The sequence below is a fragment of the Tachypleus tridentatus genome, chromosome 11 (genome assembly GCF_004210375.1).
Source record: "Tachypleus tridentatus isolate NWPU-2018 chromosome 11, ASM421037v1, whole genome shotgun sequence".
Lineage (NCBI taxonomy): Eukaryota > Metazoa > Arthropoda > Merostomata > Xiphosura > Limulidae > Tachypleus > Tachypleus tridentatus.
In genome coordinates this window covers 31201174-31220761 of record NC_134835.1, presented here as the reverse complement: position 1 = coordinate 31220761, position 19588 = coordinate 31201174, and the positions used below count along the sequence as shown (strand labels likewise).

Here is a 19588-nt window from a genome sequence, read left to right as displayed (position 1 = left end):
AATTAGTTATTTCAATGGTCTTGTTGACTTGAAAGTTGTATTTCACTAACGTTGAGTTGCTTGAGTACCTGTGTTGCGTTTTTATTTAGGAAATGTAAGTTAATTATTTTGCGTTGTGTTTAGATATGCTATATATTAATGTAAATAGCAAAGGCTTTTGATATCGGGTATCCTTCGATACCTACGAGTCTTTTTTTTTTTTCTTTTCTAGTGTTGTGGTTATTAGTAAACAGTGGAAAATATTCCTGTTGTCAAGTGTAGTGATGATGATAATGTAATAATTTATATACAGTATTTTGAAATTGAAATAAACTGATTTTAACTTTTTTCTTCTCAACTTGATCAGTATACTTCTTCAATAATATATGTTTTACATACCTATATATATATATATATATATTATTTTATAACAACGCCAGTTCCTGGAGTAGATGCGTAGGCTGTCAACAAACCTACTGTCAAGTGTATTGCGAATGTTACTATGTTTACAACTACATGGGGGAGACTCCATATTTGAAACTAACTTAAGATTCTTTGTAAAAATTATAATGAAATCATAGTTGATTCTGGTGAAAATAAACCTCCAAGACAAAAACTGAAATAAAGCGAATAATGGGACTTGCCCAAGGTTTAGCAAAATGGAGTTAAAGTTGAGGGTAAGGTACTGCAATTGAGACTGATTTTCGTATGCTTTTGAATAGGAGTTAGACTACAGGATACAACACTGTTTGAAAAATAAAATATTGCATAATTTGTAGCAGACTAGAACTATTTACGCAAGTTATTTCAACAATGTTGAGCTTTATTTACGTGCTGACAAAAAAGCATTGAGATGAACAGTTGCACAGTCTTAATAAGGCGGGGCGATCGAGGTAGTCGCCCCGGGCTCAAGGCGGTGAAAAACGTCGAAATTGCAGAAGTGGCTTGCCACGTCACTAGCAAAAAACGTAAATGGTCTAACCTGAACAATAAATTGACTAGTTATGGACCTGGAATTATATATACTAAACTGATACGTAATATATTAATCACTATTTACCAAGTAATAAGAAAACCAGTTTCAGTGCTCGCAATGCTCGTTGCACAATCAGTGGCATATTATTAAAAACGTCAAACTTTAGTTTTTGACTTTTTTACAATTATAAACTACTGACACCATCTTTTTCTCAATTTAAATTTTGAAAAATTATAACTAATGATAAAAAAAATGAAATTACTGCCCCTATATTTTTTGCACTATGTCTTTGAGTGAACAAACAACTTATTTTCGTGATTAGCGTTTACCTTCATCCTAGAAATATAGCAGTAATTTTTAAATGTTTGTTTTCGTTTAAAATATCAGTAAGACCGTCTAAAATGAAGGAAATTCTTCGTATAAAAAAATGACCTAATAGATTTAAGCCTTGACTGAATTAATACTGACTGAGGAAAAAATGGTAATATGTTTGAACTGACGTTTGAATAATTTAACTCAGATTTGTAAGCTTTCGAAATATTTTTCCTCAAGATACTGTTTATAATTAATTGTTAATGCGAAGCCATTGTATCTTTACCAAACTATTACTTATTCCTGAACCATGACGGTTATTAATATTTTATTATCAATTCTGTTTGACGCTAGAGTACCTAAACAGATTAGAACAATGTAATCTCAAACAATGGTTAATGAATTTTAAAATTTTATGAAAGTGTGTCAGACATAATGAAGAATGGAGCCGGAGATGGTTTATCTACGTAAAGAATGAACATCGAAAGATACAAAGGTGTTGGCTATAGTTAGTAAATAAAAATAAATAGCATATTTACGGACATATTTCCAAGGCTGATAAAATTATAAAGCTAAATGTTTTGTATGCAGAATTGATAATATACTCCAAGACATTTTTATGAATTGTAAAATGAAACATTCACAGCTTTCGGTTTTTAATATTGGTAGTTTTAGTATATGCTGCTACTGTGACATTTCGAGCACAAAATGACCGGTTTGCGAATATATCTAAGTTTTGCATATATTGTTTGTTGTACTTAAACAAATAATATTTCATCTTGTGGCTCGTGTGAAAAGACACATTGGTATTTTCAGAGTTTAAGTTTCCAAGTTTTGGTTTTTCAGTATAGTCTTGGGAGAAGAGAATTTGTGAAACTTTTACATCAGGCTGATTTGAAAAAGAAGTCAACTGTTGTTACGATCCTTTTCATTCCAATAACTGTTACTATTTGCCCGTATACAGTTAGTTATTCATTAACTGTTCTGTGTGGAAACGCCTTGTATATTATTTGACCGTTAATGTTAGGGCTTAAGCCGTATCATTGATCATTTGTAAACCGATGTTGCAACGTGCGGTATAGTTAAGTACCTGTTCAGAACTGCACATTTCGATTAACGGTACCACAAACACGTTAAAAATGTTTGCGTGTTATTATTGATTCTCCACCCCCATCTTGTGTGTTATCATATTGTTGTTTGAAGTATCAGTAGTAAATTATAACGTACGCTTATGGATATGGGGGACAAAAAAAAAATAAATGGTCCTCTATCTCATCACTGGACTCTTTATCAGTAGCTGACGATATGAAAATCACCATCAGGTATGGATGGACATTACCCGAAACTTGATGACTTATGTGATACTTCATAAATTTTATTTATTTTTTAATTATTTTCCTAACTTTTGTTTTGGCAGTGTTTTACTCTGTCTCTCACATACACACATTTGTTTGTATGAAAATATTTGTTTGTTTGCTCTAATTTGTGGGATTTTTAACTAAATATATCATTGAATAATTCGTTCAGTATAGATATAATGTGTTTTATTTCTCCCTAAGCATTCAACAACACTGTTATCATAGAAGTCGCATATTCAAATAGAATGTGACATTTGTCGTTGTCATAACACACCCACTTTAATATTTACAAGAGAAGTAAAAAGTTATGCTCTTTTGTCGTAGCTATGCAACTGACAGGTCGTTTCACAACGATCATTTTCGTTATTATTATTAGTCAGTTATTTTCATGCTATGTAGCAAAGTTGTTTCAGTTTATTTCTTTTCTTTATCCTTAGTTGCTATTGCTTATTATTATTATTATTATTATTATTGCAAGCCCACTATTTATCAAAATCATCTCGTCATGTTTTTAATATTAGTGGAAACCACTAGGCGTCACGTCACACGTTGATAGGCAAGTACATTCCTCATGGGGAGGACACGTTTCATTGGAACGTGCTTTAAGCACGTGTAAGGAAATGTTCAAGAGACATTCGTAGTTCTGAAAGGGTTAGTTAGGCCTGTCAACATGTTACCATGGTAATGGTGTATTATTGTTCGTGAAAATTCCCGAAATTACTATATTGTGTAAATATTTTTTGTATGTTTAAACTAATCATGATACTATTATTATTTAATGTAAATAGTACAGGTGTATAAACAGACAACTTGTAAATTACGACACGAGCACATTTTTGTATTTATTTTTAATGACTAGATAAAGAAGAGACTTTTATGAAAGGTTTTAAGTTTCTAGTACTGTTAGGGACTAATGTCATTAGTGATATCTAGCATGTTATAATAGATCCTTGCAAGTTGAAGTAAAATTTTTTCATGCAACACGTAAGTTCCAAGACCACTAGTTGATAATATTAGTTACATTTACAGTTTAAGCTAGATACTACTGCTAGTGCAAGCGTTGTCAGTAGTGTCGTTACACTTATAAACTTGTATTATAGTTGTACGTGTTTTGTTGTAATAACTATAATAAGTCCTAGTAAACTACATTTTGTTTACTTAACTTTTCCAACTGTTTTACATATTCTGTTTTGTTTTAATTAGGATTGATTTCCAAAGCCTATGATGTTTTAGGCGTGATACCATAATTACTCTGTGCTCCAATATATTGTTAGACTATCTTTTTATTTTTTTAACTAGTATGAAGATGAAAATTAAATATAATTTATTAAAGATTTATCACAGTCATAATTAAGCTTGCAATAGTCTTTTCTTTTAAATTCAAAACTGAAAGAATCATAATTTCAAGTAATGTTTGTTCTACACTGCACGTAAACAGTTAGTTGAAGGTTATAAGTAATATAAGTCTTTCTTCTTTTTTATTTTTTTCTACATTTATTTACTTTATGGACGTTACTTTGCTCTTTGCAACGTTAAAGCTCATATTTATCAAGATTGTTGAAGTCAGTCTGAATAAATAAGACAATTACAAAAGTATCAACTACTCACCTCAGAAATGTTACTAAGTTTAACCTATTTACAAATATAAATGTTTTATAGAAACTATCTAAGTCAACCACCACCATTTAAGAAAAATAAAACTCATCCTTCAACAAAATAAAATATAAATAAATCAGAGGCTTTTTTTCCCTCACAGACCCTAATGTTACTTTGTAAGCTTCATTATTGTGTAGTCTGTTCACATATGAAACAAAGTTAGTAGATTCTAACTTATCCCAGTAAGGTAACCTTTCCATTTCTCATTCCAAACAACCAAAGGTTCATGTCTCTTAAAAAAAAAAAACTAGGTGCTTGAATTCTATATGAACCTGTTACTGTTGACTTCCTCCCCCTATTGTCACTCTTGTAAATTCAGCACTTTTCGTGTCGCCCTTCTACAGAGCAACTATTACCCTAACTATTTGCTTCATGTCTTGCTTTCTTGATTATTGCCTCTAATCTGTTTGGTTTTGTTTTCTCCACTAGTAGTACCGTCTTCTTGTAAACTGGTTTGTTTATGGAGAGGTTGAGCAACCATTACCCTAACTATTTGCTTCATGTCTTGCTTTCTCGATTATTGCCTCTAATCTGTTTTGTTTTTTTCTCCACTAGTAGTACTGTCTTCTTGTAAACTGGTTTGTTTATGGAGAGGTCCGAGAGCAACCATTACCCTAACTATTTGCTTCATGTCTTGCTTTCTCGATTATTATCTCTAATCTGTTTTTTTCTCCGCTAGTAGTACCGTCTTCTTGTAAACTGGTTTGTTTATGGAGAGGTCGGTATTGTAAACATGGCATTTGAAATGAATACTTTTGATGTAAGATGAAATTTAAATGTAATACAACTTTGAATGTATACACTCCATGATCTCTCTAGATTTAGTTGTTTTTGTGTGATTAACCAGTAAATCATGTGTTTGGCATCACCAACAGACTTGTACCTCTATACACCAATTAGTGAAAGTTAAAAGAATGTCATGACTTATGATTCAACATTCAGAAAGGAGAAACCATTCATCAGGTGTTCGAAAGTGGGAAGGCCCAGTTAACCAGTTGAACAATTTGGCTTCTTACTTAACCAGAGTGGAAATGTGTATATGTCTCAACTCATCCATTTTTCTTTAAAAGAAAACATTTGACATAAATGCAAAGGTTACATTTCTGTAGTTCATATCATGTCTGAACTCTTTGGAATCGGTGATTTTTCTGTAAAAGTGTGTGTGTCAAGTTTAATAAGGAGTACTTGTAGTTTGTGTGTTCAAATATGAAAGCTCTATTCTTGTTTCTATGAATTCTAATTATTATGTTGATTTACTGGAATACGTTTAGGCAAATTAGTTATACTGCCAGTAGAGACTTGTTCATTATTATGGAAATTGAGCAAATACATCTGGCTTTTCAGATGAAGATGAAGAGTTTCCAAAGTTGTGTGTGAAGGGGGGGGTATTTTCTCACTCAGGTCATGCAAGGGAAGATACCATTTTAGTCCTTTTATCTTGTATTACTGAGGGGGAAGATATGGTTAGAAATAAATGTGTGTAAGAGCACATGAATAGAACAGTGTTAGTAAAATTGTTGACTTTTGTGTTTTTATTACACCAAGTTGAAGAAACATTGGGTTTCTTGTATGAAAAGAAGGAATTCTAAACAAGTTGGGTTCTTTTTTTTTTTTTTTTTTTTTTGTTAGTTTGAGCAACTCAGCATAAAATGAATGCACTGAGACCAAATCTTTAAGTTCCAAAAAATTCTGTTTTATTTTTGTAAATAATATAATTAAGCAACTACTAAATGAAAACTACTAAACCTGGGACAGTATGAAATTGTTTTGAAAAATAAGGGGTTATTTATGAATAACAGCAAGTAAAATTAATTAGTTATTGAGGGCAAGAGGTTTCAGGAAAATCTTTTTGAATTTAAATCTTAAATTTGATTTGTGTGGTTTGGACACTTATACTAAACTTGGTATTTTTAAGGGACTAAAGGAAATCATGTTATAAAACATGAAAATGACAGAATGTTGCTCAAATGCTAAACAGCTGTTTACTGATGAGAGAGAGAAAGAAATTACCAAACTTATTTAAGAATGGGAACTGTTTTTTTTTACTTTATTGTTAATAGTGGAAGGATTTAGACTTTTTGGTTATAAAGAAATTGAGCTGTAAGGACAGCATGTTTACTAAATTGTTTTTTCATTATTATCCAGAAATATTCTTCTGTTAATTCTGTTTGTTAAATAATATTAAGCTATTTTAAGAAAATCCTGAGGAACTTATAGAATTAATATTTAATCCAAAACCAGGAGAAACTAGATACAAAGCTAGTAAGGGTTTTATGTGCTTTTTTTTTTTTTTTTTTTAAGTGTCTTGATGCTACGGAAACTTCTGGTTATTAGAAGATTCATCTGGTAGTTCCATGAAACATATTATTTTGTTATTTTTTTACTGAAATTAGATGTATTTTGATTTCATCTTTCATTTTCTTTATAAACTGTAACAAATCCAACAACTAAGACTGCTTCTAAGATGTTGGAGTTTAGCATGTGTTCAGCAGTTTTAAGTAGTCCACTGTATGATGTTTGACAAATGTTTATAAGAAGCAGTCATGTTGATTGCAAAAAACAGAACACGCAAAATTTTTGTAGTTAATATGTAGGTCACCAAACTAGCTCACGTATACGTTACAGGATGTGTAGTTTTTATTATTATTATTATTATTATTATAAGCTCACAAAATTCTATAAATCCACTTGTTTTAATATAAATAGTCTAAACTTGTTCGATCATTTTTTTTAAAGTAGAATTAACATTTTTGTTGCGTTTTTTACACAATTATATCTTAAGATTATTTCAGTAATATGAGGGAAGGTTTTAAAATATCTTCTTAGAAAAACTTTCATTTTACATACTATGTTTTATAGGGTATCTATTTATATATATATATGTGTGTTTTTAAAGTCTGGCAACAATAATTTAAATTTCATGATTATGTAAAAAAGTTTTGTGAAGCGTTCTCCTACTTTGATACGTAGCACAGCTTCATAACCGTAACTTCATACATAACTGCCTTTAACCCTGTAACTGTTAATGACATCCATGTTTTTTTAAACCATTTGTGCACCAAGTTGTCTGTAGGTCCATGATTGGTAGTTACTGGGCTTCTAATAATAATAATGAGTTATGCAATACCACCAATGCTGTAGTTAACTTTACTAGTTACTAGTGGGCTCTTCTATATTTTACGTAGAAAGTTTACCTGATGTTTTTGGTAATTTATTTTTCACCAGGTGTTGTAACAAGTAATAATATTGAAATTTCTCAGTGTGAAGTAATCTGAGGATCCATTTTTTTTGGTATACAGTCAGGTGAAGTTGCAAATCCAGATTTTCAAAAATTCTCTATTAAGACCATTCAGTAAACTGTCTTATTGGAATGTGTGTAAAAAAACTAAGAAATGTAAAGAAAATTGACTTCAAGAGTGCAAAATGGTAATGGAAAGGAATTTTCCTGATTTGAAAAAAAAAAAAAAGAATTGTTGGAGGTCTCTGAGAAGTCTGTTTTGAAACCTTTATTGATTATTATTTATGCGAGTCATTTGAATAACTTTTTTTAAAAGTGACATACTGAAATTTGTGATGACTTACATGGGAAAGGGTTAATACTGTATATTTCTCTTATTCAGAAGGACTTGGAAGAGCCTTGAAAACTGGATTGCTCTTTGAAATATATATATGTTAAAGTAAATACTTGTACAAAAAGAGCGTCGTCACAAGGAGTAGTGTCTCAATTCTAACTGTAGGATTTCTTCCAGTGAATTATTTAGTAAGTTAATTTTTATAAAACCAAAGAAAAACTCTGTGTAGATTAAAACTGGCATTTGGGTCAATAATAGTGTTTTTATGTAAATGGATGCTGTTCTGTTTGGGAAAATGTAACTAATATGGTTCCTTAAGCATCTGTTGTTGAGATGATATAAGACTGAAGGAAGTGAATTCCTAAAATGTTAGGGGGCAAATGTGTGCTAAGATTGGTAATAGGTCAGAATATTCCCTATTAAGAGTTATGAACTTGTGGAATAGATTGTCAGAAAATCTTCTGAGATATGTTGGTTTAAATTAATTCAAAGTTTTTATCTGATAGTTGTGTGAAGTGCCGTATTTAATTTGTTTTTGATCTTATGACACATTAATTTATTGTTGGGTAAATTTTTGCAGCATGAACTGCTAAAACTATGAGAAGCATTTTTATTAAATAGTTACAGAAAATATTAACACTGTAGTTCAAGGTTCAGAAATAATTAATATAGAACACAGATTACACAGACCTACTTGGTTTTATTCTACTGAAATTTTTACAAGTTCTACAGTAATTCCTGTGTGCTGAATCTGTAAATATCCACTTTCCTCCATAACGTACTGATTTTTCACAAAATGGCATATGTACTTTTTCATAAATGAATCATTTTCAGTGAAAGTGGATCACATTTTGTTATGCTTAAAAGGTTAACAACCATTGGCTATTCCTCTACACCAATCACAGTATGAGAGTCTTATAAATCATTCAAGAACCCAAACTTAACATACTTTATAATAATAATACAAATAAAAAGAATGTTATGGTGAGCGAAATAATAATTTGATGTAAGCAAGTGTTTTTTTTCTTGCTGATTTGTAAACAAAAAAGAGGAGGGTTATTTTTGAAATCTGCACAGCTGAATTATGGGAAAATTCATTGAAACCAAAACAACTTTTATGAAGTTCAAATTCACAGGCCTGTGTTATGTTTTGGGCAATTTTTGAGTCTTACTTTACAATAATAGAATTAACATTGGAGGTGTAAAGTTTGAATAAATAATTAACAGCTGAAAAGTGACATCTAATGGTTTTTATGCAAAATCATCTATTTTTCCTTCTAGTAAACATAACTATTCTTTTGATGTTTAATATGCTCATTTTGTTTTTACATTATAGTTTCCCCACATGTTTGAACTATTTATTTTGGCAGACTGAATTAAATTTGTAATTTTATGACATATGCTTTTAGAGTTATAATAATTTAGTGTTGTTATCTTTACATTTAATGTTGTTATATTACAGTTATAAACTTCACATAAAGAGCTTCTCAATGTTTAGATTTGTGCATAATCGATATTTTCTGATCCAACTATACTCGTTACAGTCTTTCAAGCTCTATAGTAAGCAGTTTTAATTTTCATTTATCAGTAAATTCTACTTGTAAATCATTACTTTATGTTACAACTTACGAGGGACACAGTATAATTTCATTATTCAGATTTGTTGTACAGCTTTATCATTATAACAGTATTTGGTACAGTGCTCTTTGCACATGTAAATTTTATGTGTGTTTGTACTACTTTTTAAATTTCTAGAATAAATCAATAAATACAAAATCTGGTATATAGAAATGTCCATTTTAGCAAGTTTCTTTGGGTATTATGTGCATAGATTATTTGTAGTTTGTAAAGATGTCTGTTGTTGAATGCATAGTATATTTATCGATAAAGAGGGACACCTGGTGTTTCTAATGGATGTGAATTCCAGTAGCACAGTTTAGGTTGTGATTACTAAAGTAGAACAAGAGATTCATTATTAACACAACTATTTTGTGCATGAATGCTGTTAGTGAAAATTTTCTGTTTTCAGAAATTCTTCTAAAAATGACAAAAAAAATTTCATGCCTTTTTTTTGTTACTGTGAACAAGCAGCGTGTAAAAAAACCATTGGTCTAACAAATTAAAATATACACGTACTTCTTCTTGGATAAAACTAAGTCATTAATATTGATGAGTAGAAATTAATGTTCTTAATATCAATATGTGCACGTTAATTGTAAGTATGAGATACTGTGTTTGCATTAAAATTGTATTTTTTAATGTATGTTGTCCGAAGTACATTTTAATTTGTTATTAAAACTTTTCTTTTTGTTTTGTTAAACATTAATTAAAACTTTCGATAATTGTGCCGTAAAATTGTAATTAAACTTTTTCTCAGGTCAGTTTAAAGTTGAAATATTAGATGACTATTCTTTGTAAGCGTGTCAGAAGAGTTACTTCTTCGAAGTTATTTCCAATTACAAATCAACTGCAGAGTCTTAAATTGTGAAAATATTCAAATCAGAATTGTAGTTTTATTATTACTATTGTCACATAATATTATGAAAACTAAATGTTAAGTTGACTGAGAAAAATGTTTTAAATTAATCTTTCTACAATGAAGGAAGCTTTCAATTATTACTTGTACAATCAAACAGATCGTATATGTTACTATACATAAATAATAATAAGAAGCCCTTCAGTTATATCTGATGTGAATGATGGCACGTCCTTATCTCTTAACTTAAACAATTAAGCATAGAACACTGATTACGGATCTATTCACTAGGAAGAGATGTAGTGACACAATTGAGCACTTCTGTAATATACACGTATATACCTGTTTCTCAGGGAAATTGCTGTTAAATATTGAATAAAATGTATAGTATTTATAAATGCCTGTGTACAGTTTGAGTGCAACATTTAAACTTTAGATTGAAAGAAGCCTCGTAAGCTCACTTTAAATATTTGTTCTGATGAAAGACTGTTGTATCACATGGGAAATGTTCGTTTTCTAATTCCTTTCAAATAATATCTGCTTTTGAGAATGGGCTGAACAGTCTTTTCTTCAATGGATTACAATAAAAAGCATCTTCAAATGACTCAGTAATGTTAAAGAGGTGCTTATTAAACTTTTATACATTGTTTAAAAATTAAATTTGTTTTGATAAATATATATGCGTAAGAAAAAATAAAAGCATTTATTTAGTCATTCTTTTGTTCCATAGGTTCAGGTTTCTTACTCTCCTTGTTTTCCTACAAGGATTAGAGAATTTTGTATTCATCAATAAATTAGTATAAAATCCAGGAAATTTATGAAAAGTTTATACATCTAGTTAAAACCCGAGATACTGTTCCAAAAATGTCAAGAACCATAGTTATTCACAAATGCTGAAATCATTCCACACACAAGTTTTGATTATTCTTTAACAGAAAATTCCATAACATGTTGATCAGAACTGTTGTAATATAGTAGAAAAAAATAACAAAAATCTGTAGCATAATAAACATGAAAATTCACTTTTCATGTTAGCAGCCACCATGACACAGGGTTTACTCTCTTCTTACTGCTGGGAAAAAAAAATTGGGAATCACAACCTCAGGCACATTGCAGATGTTTTTCAATTTAAAAAAAAAGCCCAGATGAAGATAACTCCTAGGAATGTATCATTTTCTACAGTATAGCATTGTATTAAAAATACTGTTATGTAGTAACATCAAATATTAGTTTCATGAGAATTTAAAAATAGCTGGATAATAAACACTAGATTTTGTTTGTTTCATAACTTTATTTTAATTATCAGTCATTTCATTAGTTTTTTTATTTGAAACAAAAAATCATTGTGATTTTTTAATATAAATAATAGTACTATAGTTTATTGCTTAACCTTTCAAAACTTTAGAGGTGTCATGAAAGCTGATGTGGTATTATGACACAATTTAGAACAGTTACTTTTGGTACTAAGATGTATATATAATATTGGATGTTGGAAACATCTCAGTGTGAATAAGTGATTAGAGTGCTTGACTTGCAGTCTGAGGGTTCTAATTCCCATCATATCAAATATGTTTATCTTTTTGGCCATGGTACATTTTAATGTGGTATTCAATCTCACTATTTGTTGTTAAAAATGTAGCCAAATAGTTGACGGCGGGTGGTGATGAATAGTTGCCTTCCCTCTAGTCTTTTACTCCTAAATTAGGGACAGTTAGCACAGACAGTCATCATGTAGCTTCGCTTGAAATTCAGAAACATACAAACAGATATTTGGAATTGTTTATTGTAATATGGTGTTATGTTTAGCAAAATTCTGTCTATAAGTTTTGTATGTCTTTTTATCTATGTATGTGAATGAACTATAAGCATAGATAATTGCATCCAAGTAAAATTGTTCTTTTTCTTTAATTTTTTATATGACATGGTCACTTTTTATATTTATGTGAAAAGTTTGAGTCTGGATTTATTATTTGAATAAGACATTCTTATGCTGATTTCTTGCTTTGTGTGGTATTTGTAAAAAAAAATGCTGTAGTCTGAAATATGAAACCATACTTTTGACTCTAAACTCTTTAACTTGTATTTTTCTTGGACAGGTCTTGTTCACATGATAATTCTAGATTTTTTTTCAATTATTTTTAAGAGGCTAGGGTATTAACTGTTTAAGTAGAGGTGTGTTCTCATAATTCCAGCTTTTTAATTCAAAGTAATTTGTGAATGACAGATGTTACTTTCTTCTGACAACATTTCTGGAGGTACAGTGAGTTTTTTTGGTATTTGGAACTTATTTTCAGGCTTATTTCTCAAATAAGTACAGCTTGTTTTGGATTTAAACATCACAACAGTGGTGTGGGTAAATAGACTGCCCTTCCTAGACTCAATTTAGGTTTTAAAATATGTTGTTTGCTACAGATTAAGGCTAAAATCAGTTAGATTTTAGGGTCATGGTTTAACTTTTTATGATTCAATGGTTGTTTTTTTTTTAGCTCCATTTTTATATCATCAAAATTTATTTTTTTGAAAATTCTTCATCAGTTGATGATGCTGGTTCCCACTTTTTTCATCAGTGTTTAACTGTCTTAGATCTAAGAATAGAGTTTTAACAAACATCTTTTTGACATCTGAAATTCATGTATTTGTTTATAAACATTCTCTTAATTTATTTTTACTGCCCATTTCTTTGAATTTGTTCCTGTGTCAGTGGAAATCAGAGCTATTTTGTTTTATCTGTCTTTTTCAGATTTAATCTTCTTTCATTCCCTGAGCAATTCAAAGTGTTTAATTGCTGTGTTATTCATAGTTTAGATAACACTCTTAGACATGATAGTTCGCATAGGTTTGCTCCGTTGTAAAGATACGAGATGATATTTTTCTTTAAGAAGCAGGGCATTTTGGAAAATAGAGAACTTTTGAAGTGTTCCTGTGTTTCCCTTTTCTTGGAACTGGTGGGAGGCTCACTGAGGATTTTTTAAAGTTTGTTTTTGTTTTCAGAGGACTTTTTTTTACTTGTGAATTTAACAGTTCTAGAAGAAGGTCAAGAATTCTGTAGGTCCTTCAGCCTTTCTTTTTTGTTTAGTAATTGATGTTTTCTTTTTTTTACAGATTGGTTTGAGAGCAATGTTCTTACATCAAGAAAGTTTCTACTTTTGGATAATGAGGTCATTGTAAAAGATTTGGACATTTAAACTAATTTCTGTTCATCATTTTTGTTATTTGTCATGTATGCTTGATGCTGATTGGAGTTCTGGATTGGTTGTTCCTGTCTCAATCACTTTTTTGGTTCCTCCTTTTTGTTTTTAATATATAGTCACAACTGAATGGGAAATTTCAGCAGGATAGAGAATGCTAACAAGACACATTCTTATTTTTCAGTTCTCATGATGACGTCTTTAGGATTTTTTCACCATGTGATCTGTTACCAGTTTCCTGTCTTTTATCAGGTGGTCTGTGTTTTACCTGACTTCTAAACTTTGAGGAAATTTATTAACACACTATTTAGACATCTGGCTTGGGTTAGCTCTTTTAAAATGGAGTGTGGCATAAGGTACTCATCTGCTTCTTACGCAAGCAGCTCATTTGGTTGGATTTTCCAGTTGGATCAGTTTTCCTTTTACCTGTCCATTTTGACTATTTGGAGAATATCTTTTTAAACAAGTTGTGGCTGCATAGGTTGACCATTGGGAGGCTACAAGAAAATGGTCTATGGATTAAAGGTCTTACCATGTTAATGTCCTGGCACTTCTGGTAGTCCACTTTTTTTCTTGTTGCCGAATTTCACAAATTTTCCATTCCAAGTATTTGATGGTAATGGCTTATATCACTCTTCAAAGGGGTACTAATTCTTGTTCTCCTTACAGGAGACAGTAGATCTCCCTTTTTTGTATCCACACACTTGACCTACCTTACCTGGTGTTTTGTGTTCCAGTTGCTTTTGGTCTCATTGCAGATTGCCTTTGAAGTCCCAACACAATTTCTCTCGAGGTGTGGCCTCTCAATCCTCAAAGTTTTGGTGGCTCTGCTTTCTGCAAAGTACTCCTCCATTAGAAGTGTTTGATTCCAAGTTATATCTTGTTTTTAGTCTCTTGTTTATTATCCATTTGCTCTGGCTATTGATACATTCAGAGAGGATTTGATCCGGATTGTATCTTTAGTTTTTTTTCTCTTCTTCCCAAGGTGATTTTGATCATCCATGTCAGTCTGGGTCAGGTCTTTCTAGCTGCTTCTTTCTGGCCATCATAGATCTAGTTTTCTTGGCTGTTTCTGTTCAGAATACTCTTCTTGTTGTAGACTGATTTTTACTAACCTACACTTTGGGGGGTTGTGGATTATTATTTTAATCATTTTCATTTCTTCCCACCTTCCACTTTTATTCTTGGTTGGATATGGATGACCTTCCCTATTTTGCAAATGTTTAAGTTGCTTCATTGTTTCCAAGGTTACTTTCTGTTGACTCAATTTCCTGCAGTTTCATTCCCTTGCAACATTCCTCTATTTGCAATTTTTGTTTTATTTTCTTCCCTTACCCATTGGGTATGGCTTGTGATTCAGTTACCCATTTATACTTTGTGTCCTTCTTCCTGTAATCAATTCTTGGTTTCTTCACTCCTTTCAGGCAGCTTACCTTCAACTTGCGTTTCAACCCCCCTGTCCTCTGTAAAGCACCGTGACTATGCCTCGTGCATTCATCTACCATTAATTGCTTTATGTAGCTGTTTTCTTCTTGTCTTCTATCTGTCATCTTTAATTCCTCTTTGCTGAAACTGTAACTGGGTGAGTTTTTTTATATTATTATATGCATTACTTTTCAGGGGCTTACCCCATGTTTTGACCAAGATCCTGCTTTGTAGCAAGTGGTGTCTATTCAGATGTACTTCAGCCACTTATAATTGTACTAAAACTCACACTTTGAGGCCATGTTGACCTCACTTTCATAACTTATATGACCATAAAATGCACACTGCTCATTAAAATCATATAAATTAGAGATAGTGCTTTACAAGATTGCTCAAAAAATATTTTCTTCATAAATATCCTGTTCTGGACCATACTAATCCATGGACTTCATGGTAAAGCAAATGGGATATCTCCCTATCCATGCCCTTCCTTAGATTGAATAAATTGGGTTTATTCTGCTTTTTAAAATAGGGTTTTGTAGTCACCCATTGTACTGTCTCTGTGTGTTTGGTATGAACATTCTTTCTGACTCTCCACTGCATTCCCTCTTATTTCTTCCAGTAAAGTAAGATAGTCCTTTTCATTTTCCAGTTCCAAACTATATGTTGGTGAATCACGGAGGTACCCTCCCAAATGAGAAATATACAGTATAACAGTGAATACTTCACTTCATTCAGTTGAGTGCAGGGGGATGGTGTTCTGCTGGGTTACATAACAAGATGCCCTTCAAATGCAGGCTCCATCTTTACAAGGAAATAATCTGAGAGATGTTTTACCTTTTGAAAGTGTCATCATAATTATTGGGATCCCTCATCCATCACCTACATGAAAGTTTGTTCTCAAGCTTTTAAATTTAGAACTATACCAATCACCATCATATCCTCACTGGGGTTCAAGATGTTCAGCACGTTCCTTATTTCACCCACATTCTGTTCATCAGGGGAGAATGAAATTATAATATATTGTAGTTGGAATTGCTATTCAAAAGTTTTCTTGCCCATTTGGATTTGCTTCTTGCAAGTTTCTGCTAAAATTTGTCCCACTTTTTCCACATCTGGGCAAAGTGTATACTTAGTAAAGAAATATTGCAGTCTCCCAAGTATAACCCTCTAAATAGAGGATACCCTCATTAGGGTGTCTTTTGGATGCTTTCAATAGATGTTTCTACTTTCTCTCTCACACCAAGGATTTTCAATATAGGATTTGAGTGGAGGTTATATTTTTTTTACTCTTAAAATGCATTTCCAACAGACTCACATTTCCACTCACACTTCTCATCTTTCCTCCCTGTTGTCAACTGGTGCTTATGTTTGTGCCTAAACTCAAAATAATAGTTAGGTACAACAGCAGAGAGAGATTCACGAATCATGGATTGGTTGGTGGCATTAATACAGGTGGAGGGTTATCACATGACAATTTGTATGCAAGGATCATTTAAGGGATCATTTTATCATACTACATTCTTTGCCAGACAGACTGTTTGGGCAATGTTTCCCTTTATTATTCAAAAGGGATTAGAGGAGCTTGTTGACTCTCCAAGAAATTATGTTCTGTGGATGTCTTAGTAGAAACATCTACCCTGATATACTTGAAGAACATTCCTAAGTCAGAGATTCTTGCTGGTTTTTCCAACCAAGGTGTTTTTGCAGTGTGATACGTCTCCTCTCATATTGAAGGAATTATGCTGCCTCCCAGTGTTCTTGGTTTGACATTTAGATTGCCATGACCACCTGTTACTATCAAGCCAGATTACTTGAACTGTAAGGTACAGCCATATATTCCCAACCGTCTCTGTTTTCAGTGTCATAAGCTCAGTCAATCAAGGGCATCTTGTTGTGATTCTCTGACATGTGCTTATTTTGGTGGCAAAGACCATACCATCACTACATCAATTGTAATGGTTCCCACTCCTCTTACTTTTGATTTTGCCCTAAGTGGGTGGAAGAGAAAGAGGTACAGCATTTAAAAACTGTTAATAACATGTCTTATCTGAAGGCTCAGAATTTTTTGTCTCCTACTCCATCTCAGATTTATGTTGCTGTGATATGTTCCACTGCTACAATGGATGTTACAGACAGTCCGTAGACTTACTGCTGTACTAGTGGGGGCAGAATCTGTCTACTAACAGAGATTTGCCCACTCGACCCAGGGCAGGATCCATGAAGGTCAACAAACCTCTTTCTAATAAAAGAAAATATTGTGGTTGTAAACTCAAGGGTTTTTTCCCAGTCTTTCTTCACCTAAATGAAAATGGGCACTTTGATACAAAAGAACTGTTGAGAATTCTGATCTAATCTGGATGCCATTGAGGCTTTGATTAATTCCTATCATCCTGTGTGTTTTTTCGTACAGGAAACATTCTTGTAACCTGCTGATACAGTTACCTTTTGCCTATGTTCTCTATGTCAGAATTACATGTTGCATGATGGGAGAGGTGGCAATGTCAGTTGACCATTGTGTTTTCCACCACTCAGTTCACCCTCAGTGGTGCTTGCTATCCATATTTCCTTTGGTCATATCATCACTGTTAGTTCTGTCTATCTCCCAGAGAGACTTGTGATCAATCTGACCTTGATGCTCTTGCTGAACAGTTGATATCTCCCCTTTTAATCCTGGGAGACTTTAATGGACACAATCCCATCTGAGGTGGTACCGATATTGATGGGAAGGGTCATTTCATAGAGAATTTGCTCTCATATTACAACTTTTCTCTCTTCAGTACTGGTTCTTATGCATCTATTTTTGTGCATCTAGTTAGTCTTTTACCTCCATTAATCTATCTGTCTGCTGCTCTTGACTTTTTTATCACATTTCTTGGAGTGTTGACAGTGACTTAGGGGCAATGATCATCTTCAAGGAGATTGGCTGTTGTCAATGTCACTCAACCAATGTGCTTCAGTGGAAATTGGACAAGGCCAAGTTTTTTCTTGATGATCTCTACTCACCAGTCTTCTGATATACATCGTATAATTCTGAAGTTTTGTATCAAAGTCTACTATTTTTCTACCAATCACTTATACTTCTGTTCTGTTTTTGTTTTCTTGTGTACCTGTTGATAATTCATTGCTTGCATGAAACATATTCATGTGTCTTAAATACTTGCTTCTAATGTACCAAGAACATGGATTTATATGCTTATTCTGTTAAGGTCCACCAAGTATTGTAGATTTATATCTATAAAATGTTCCATTTCACCATGTCTTTAGCTGTATCTTTTAGGGTTCCTTTAAAATACTTTCTTAGAGTATATCTAGGCCCCCTTTGAACATCCATATATTTCTTTACATTATATTACCTTATTCACATACAACTTTCCTCTGCAAGTGTGTTTTTTGGAAGTTGCTGAGTTTATTGTTAAAGTATCTTAGTAAGATGAGTCAACTTTCATTTCTATGATCATCCTCATTACAAGGAAGCTGGGAAGCTTGAGGTAATAATACACTTTTGAAGAATCCTAGCTTCTGGTACTGCTGTCTAATTTCTTTAAAAGATTAGTCATTGAGTATATGTTTTGTTAGGCATCAAACCCTCGGAGTGTGATTTGAAACTAATTTTCACTCTTATTGTATGTGGCTGATGATGTGAACTCATTGCAGTTCTCTTTGGAGTTGTCTGTAATTACCATCTTCTTGACTTGTTGGTATCTTTTTTGATAGAAAGTGGATGCTGTCATCTTTGACTTCACATGTAGTTGTGATTATGAATAAATAAAGCCTGAATAAAGTATCTTTTCACACCTGATTTTCATCCTACTCTATGTGTTTTCATGTGTAAGGGACTACTGTGCCAAGTCTTTTTACCAAATTATCTGACCATCATACAAAAGTATAAGGAAGTCCGTATTGTCTCTCTGAATTTTGTTCAAATTTTTCTTCCAATATAGAAACATAAGAATTTTCTCTCTCCTGTTTTTCCTCTTGTTTCAATTTCAGTATATGGATTCTTGTTTAAAACACAAAAACAGTAACTATTTTGATATTAAAATATATCTCAAATATTTTCTTTCTCTAGTTGGATTTTCCTTTACACATTATTAGATTATTTGCATTTTGGGTGGATGGGGAGTGTGTAACAATATGAAAGATTGGATATATTACACTGCACAACAATTTTTTTTTAAAGTTTTGCTGATTGTGACAGGTACCTGGTGGGTATGCACAAGTATAGTTTTGGTTTTGCTTCATCACGTAGGAACTCTGAGAAATAGACAGTTAACTGTTTACCGGTAATAACATATTTAATTGCATTTATGTTTCTAATACACTATTAAGTTCAACATAATTGAAAGTGTTTTGCTCCTGATTTTCATTTGTATTCAATGTCTGGTACATCACGTTACAGTGTCCAACAGTAGTCAGCAAGCATTGACGGATTCCAGTTGCCCTGATATTGTTTTTTCCATTGTAGCAAAACTGAAGATTTTGATAAAACCTGTATGCAATGGACAAATTTGAATGTGATTTTCGTGATCAGCAGCCAAAAATTTGTAAAGAACACCCAACAGTGTTCAAGAAACAAAAACTTTGTTGTGCAGTGTAATAGAAATCATACAAAAGCAGTATATAACTGATTGTTACTGACTTAA

The 19588-nt window shown here is 32.1% G+C and overlaps 1 protein-coding gene across 15 annotated transcripts in view; it reads left to right on the top strand.

Moving 5' to 3' along the window:
- LOC143231868 (uncharacterized) overlaps positions 1 to 19588 on the top strand; it is a 138693-nt gene that overhangs the window by 15382 nt on the left and 103723 nt on the right. Inside the window, exon 1 of one of the 15 annotated variants that reach the window (XM_076466613.1) lies at positions 3289 to 3306. The exons of the other annotated variants lie outside the window; for them this stretch is intronic. Coding sequence (XP_076322728.1) covers positions 3304 to 3306 — 3 coding nt within the window. The 5' untranslated portion in view covers positions 3289 to 3303. Of the gene's footprint in view, positions 1 to 3288; positions 3307 to 19588 lie in introns of those variants that run through there. 15 annotated transcript variants of the gene reach the window in all.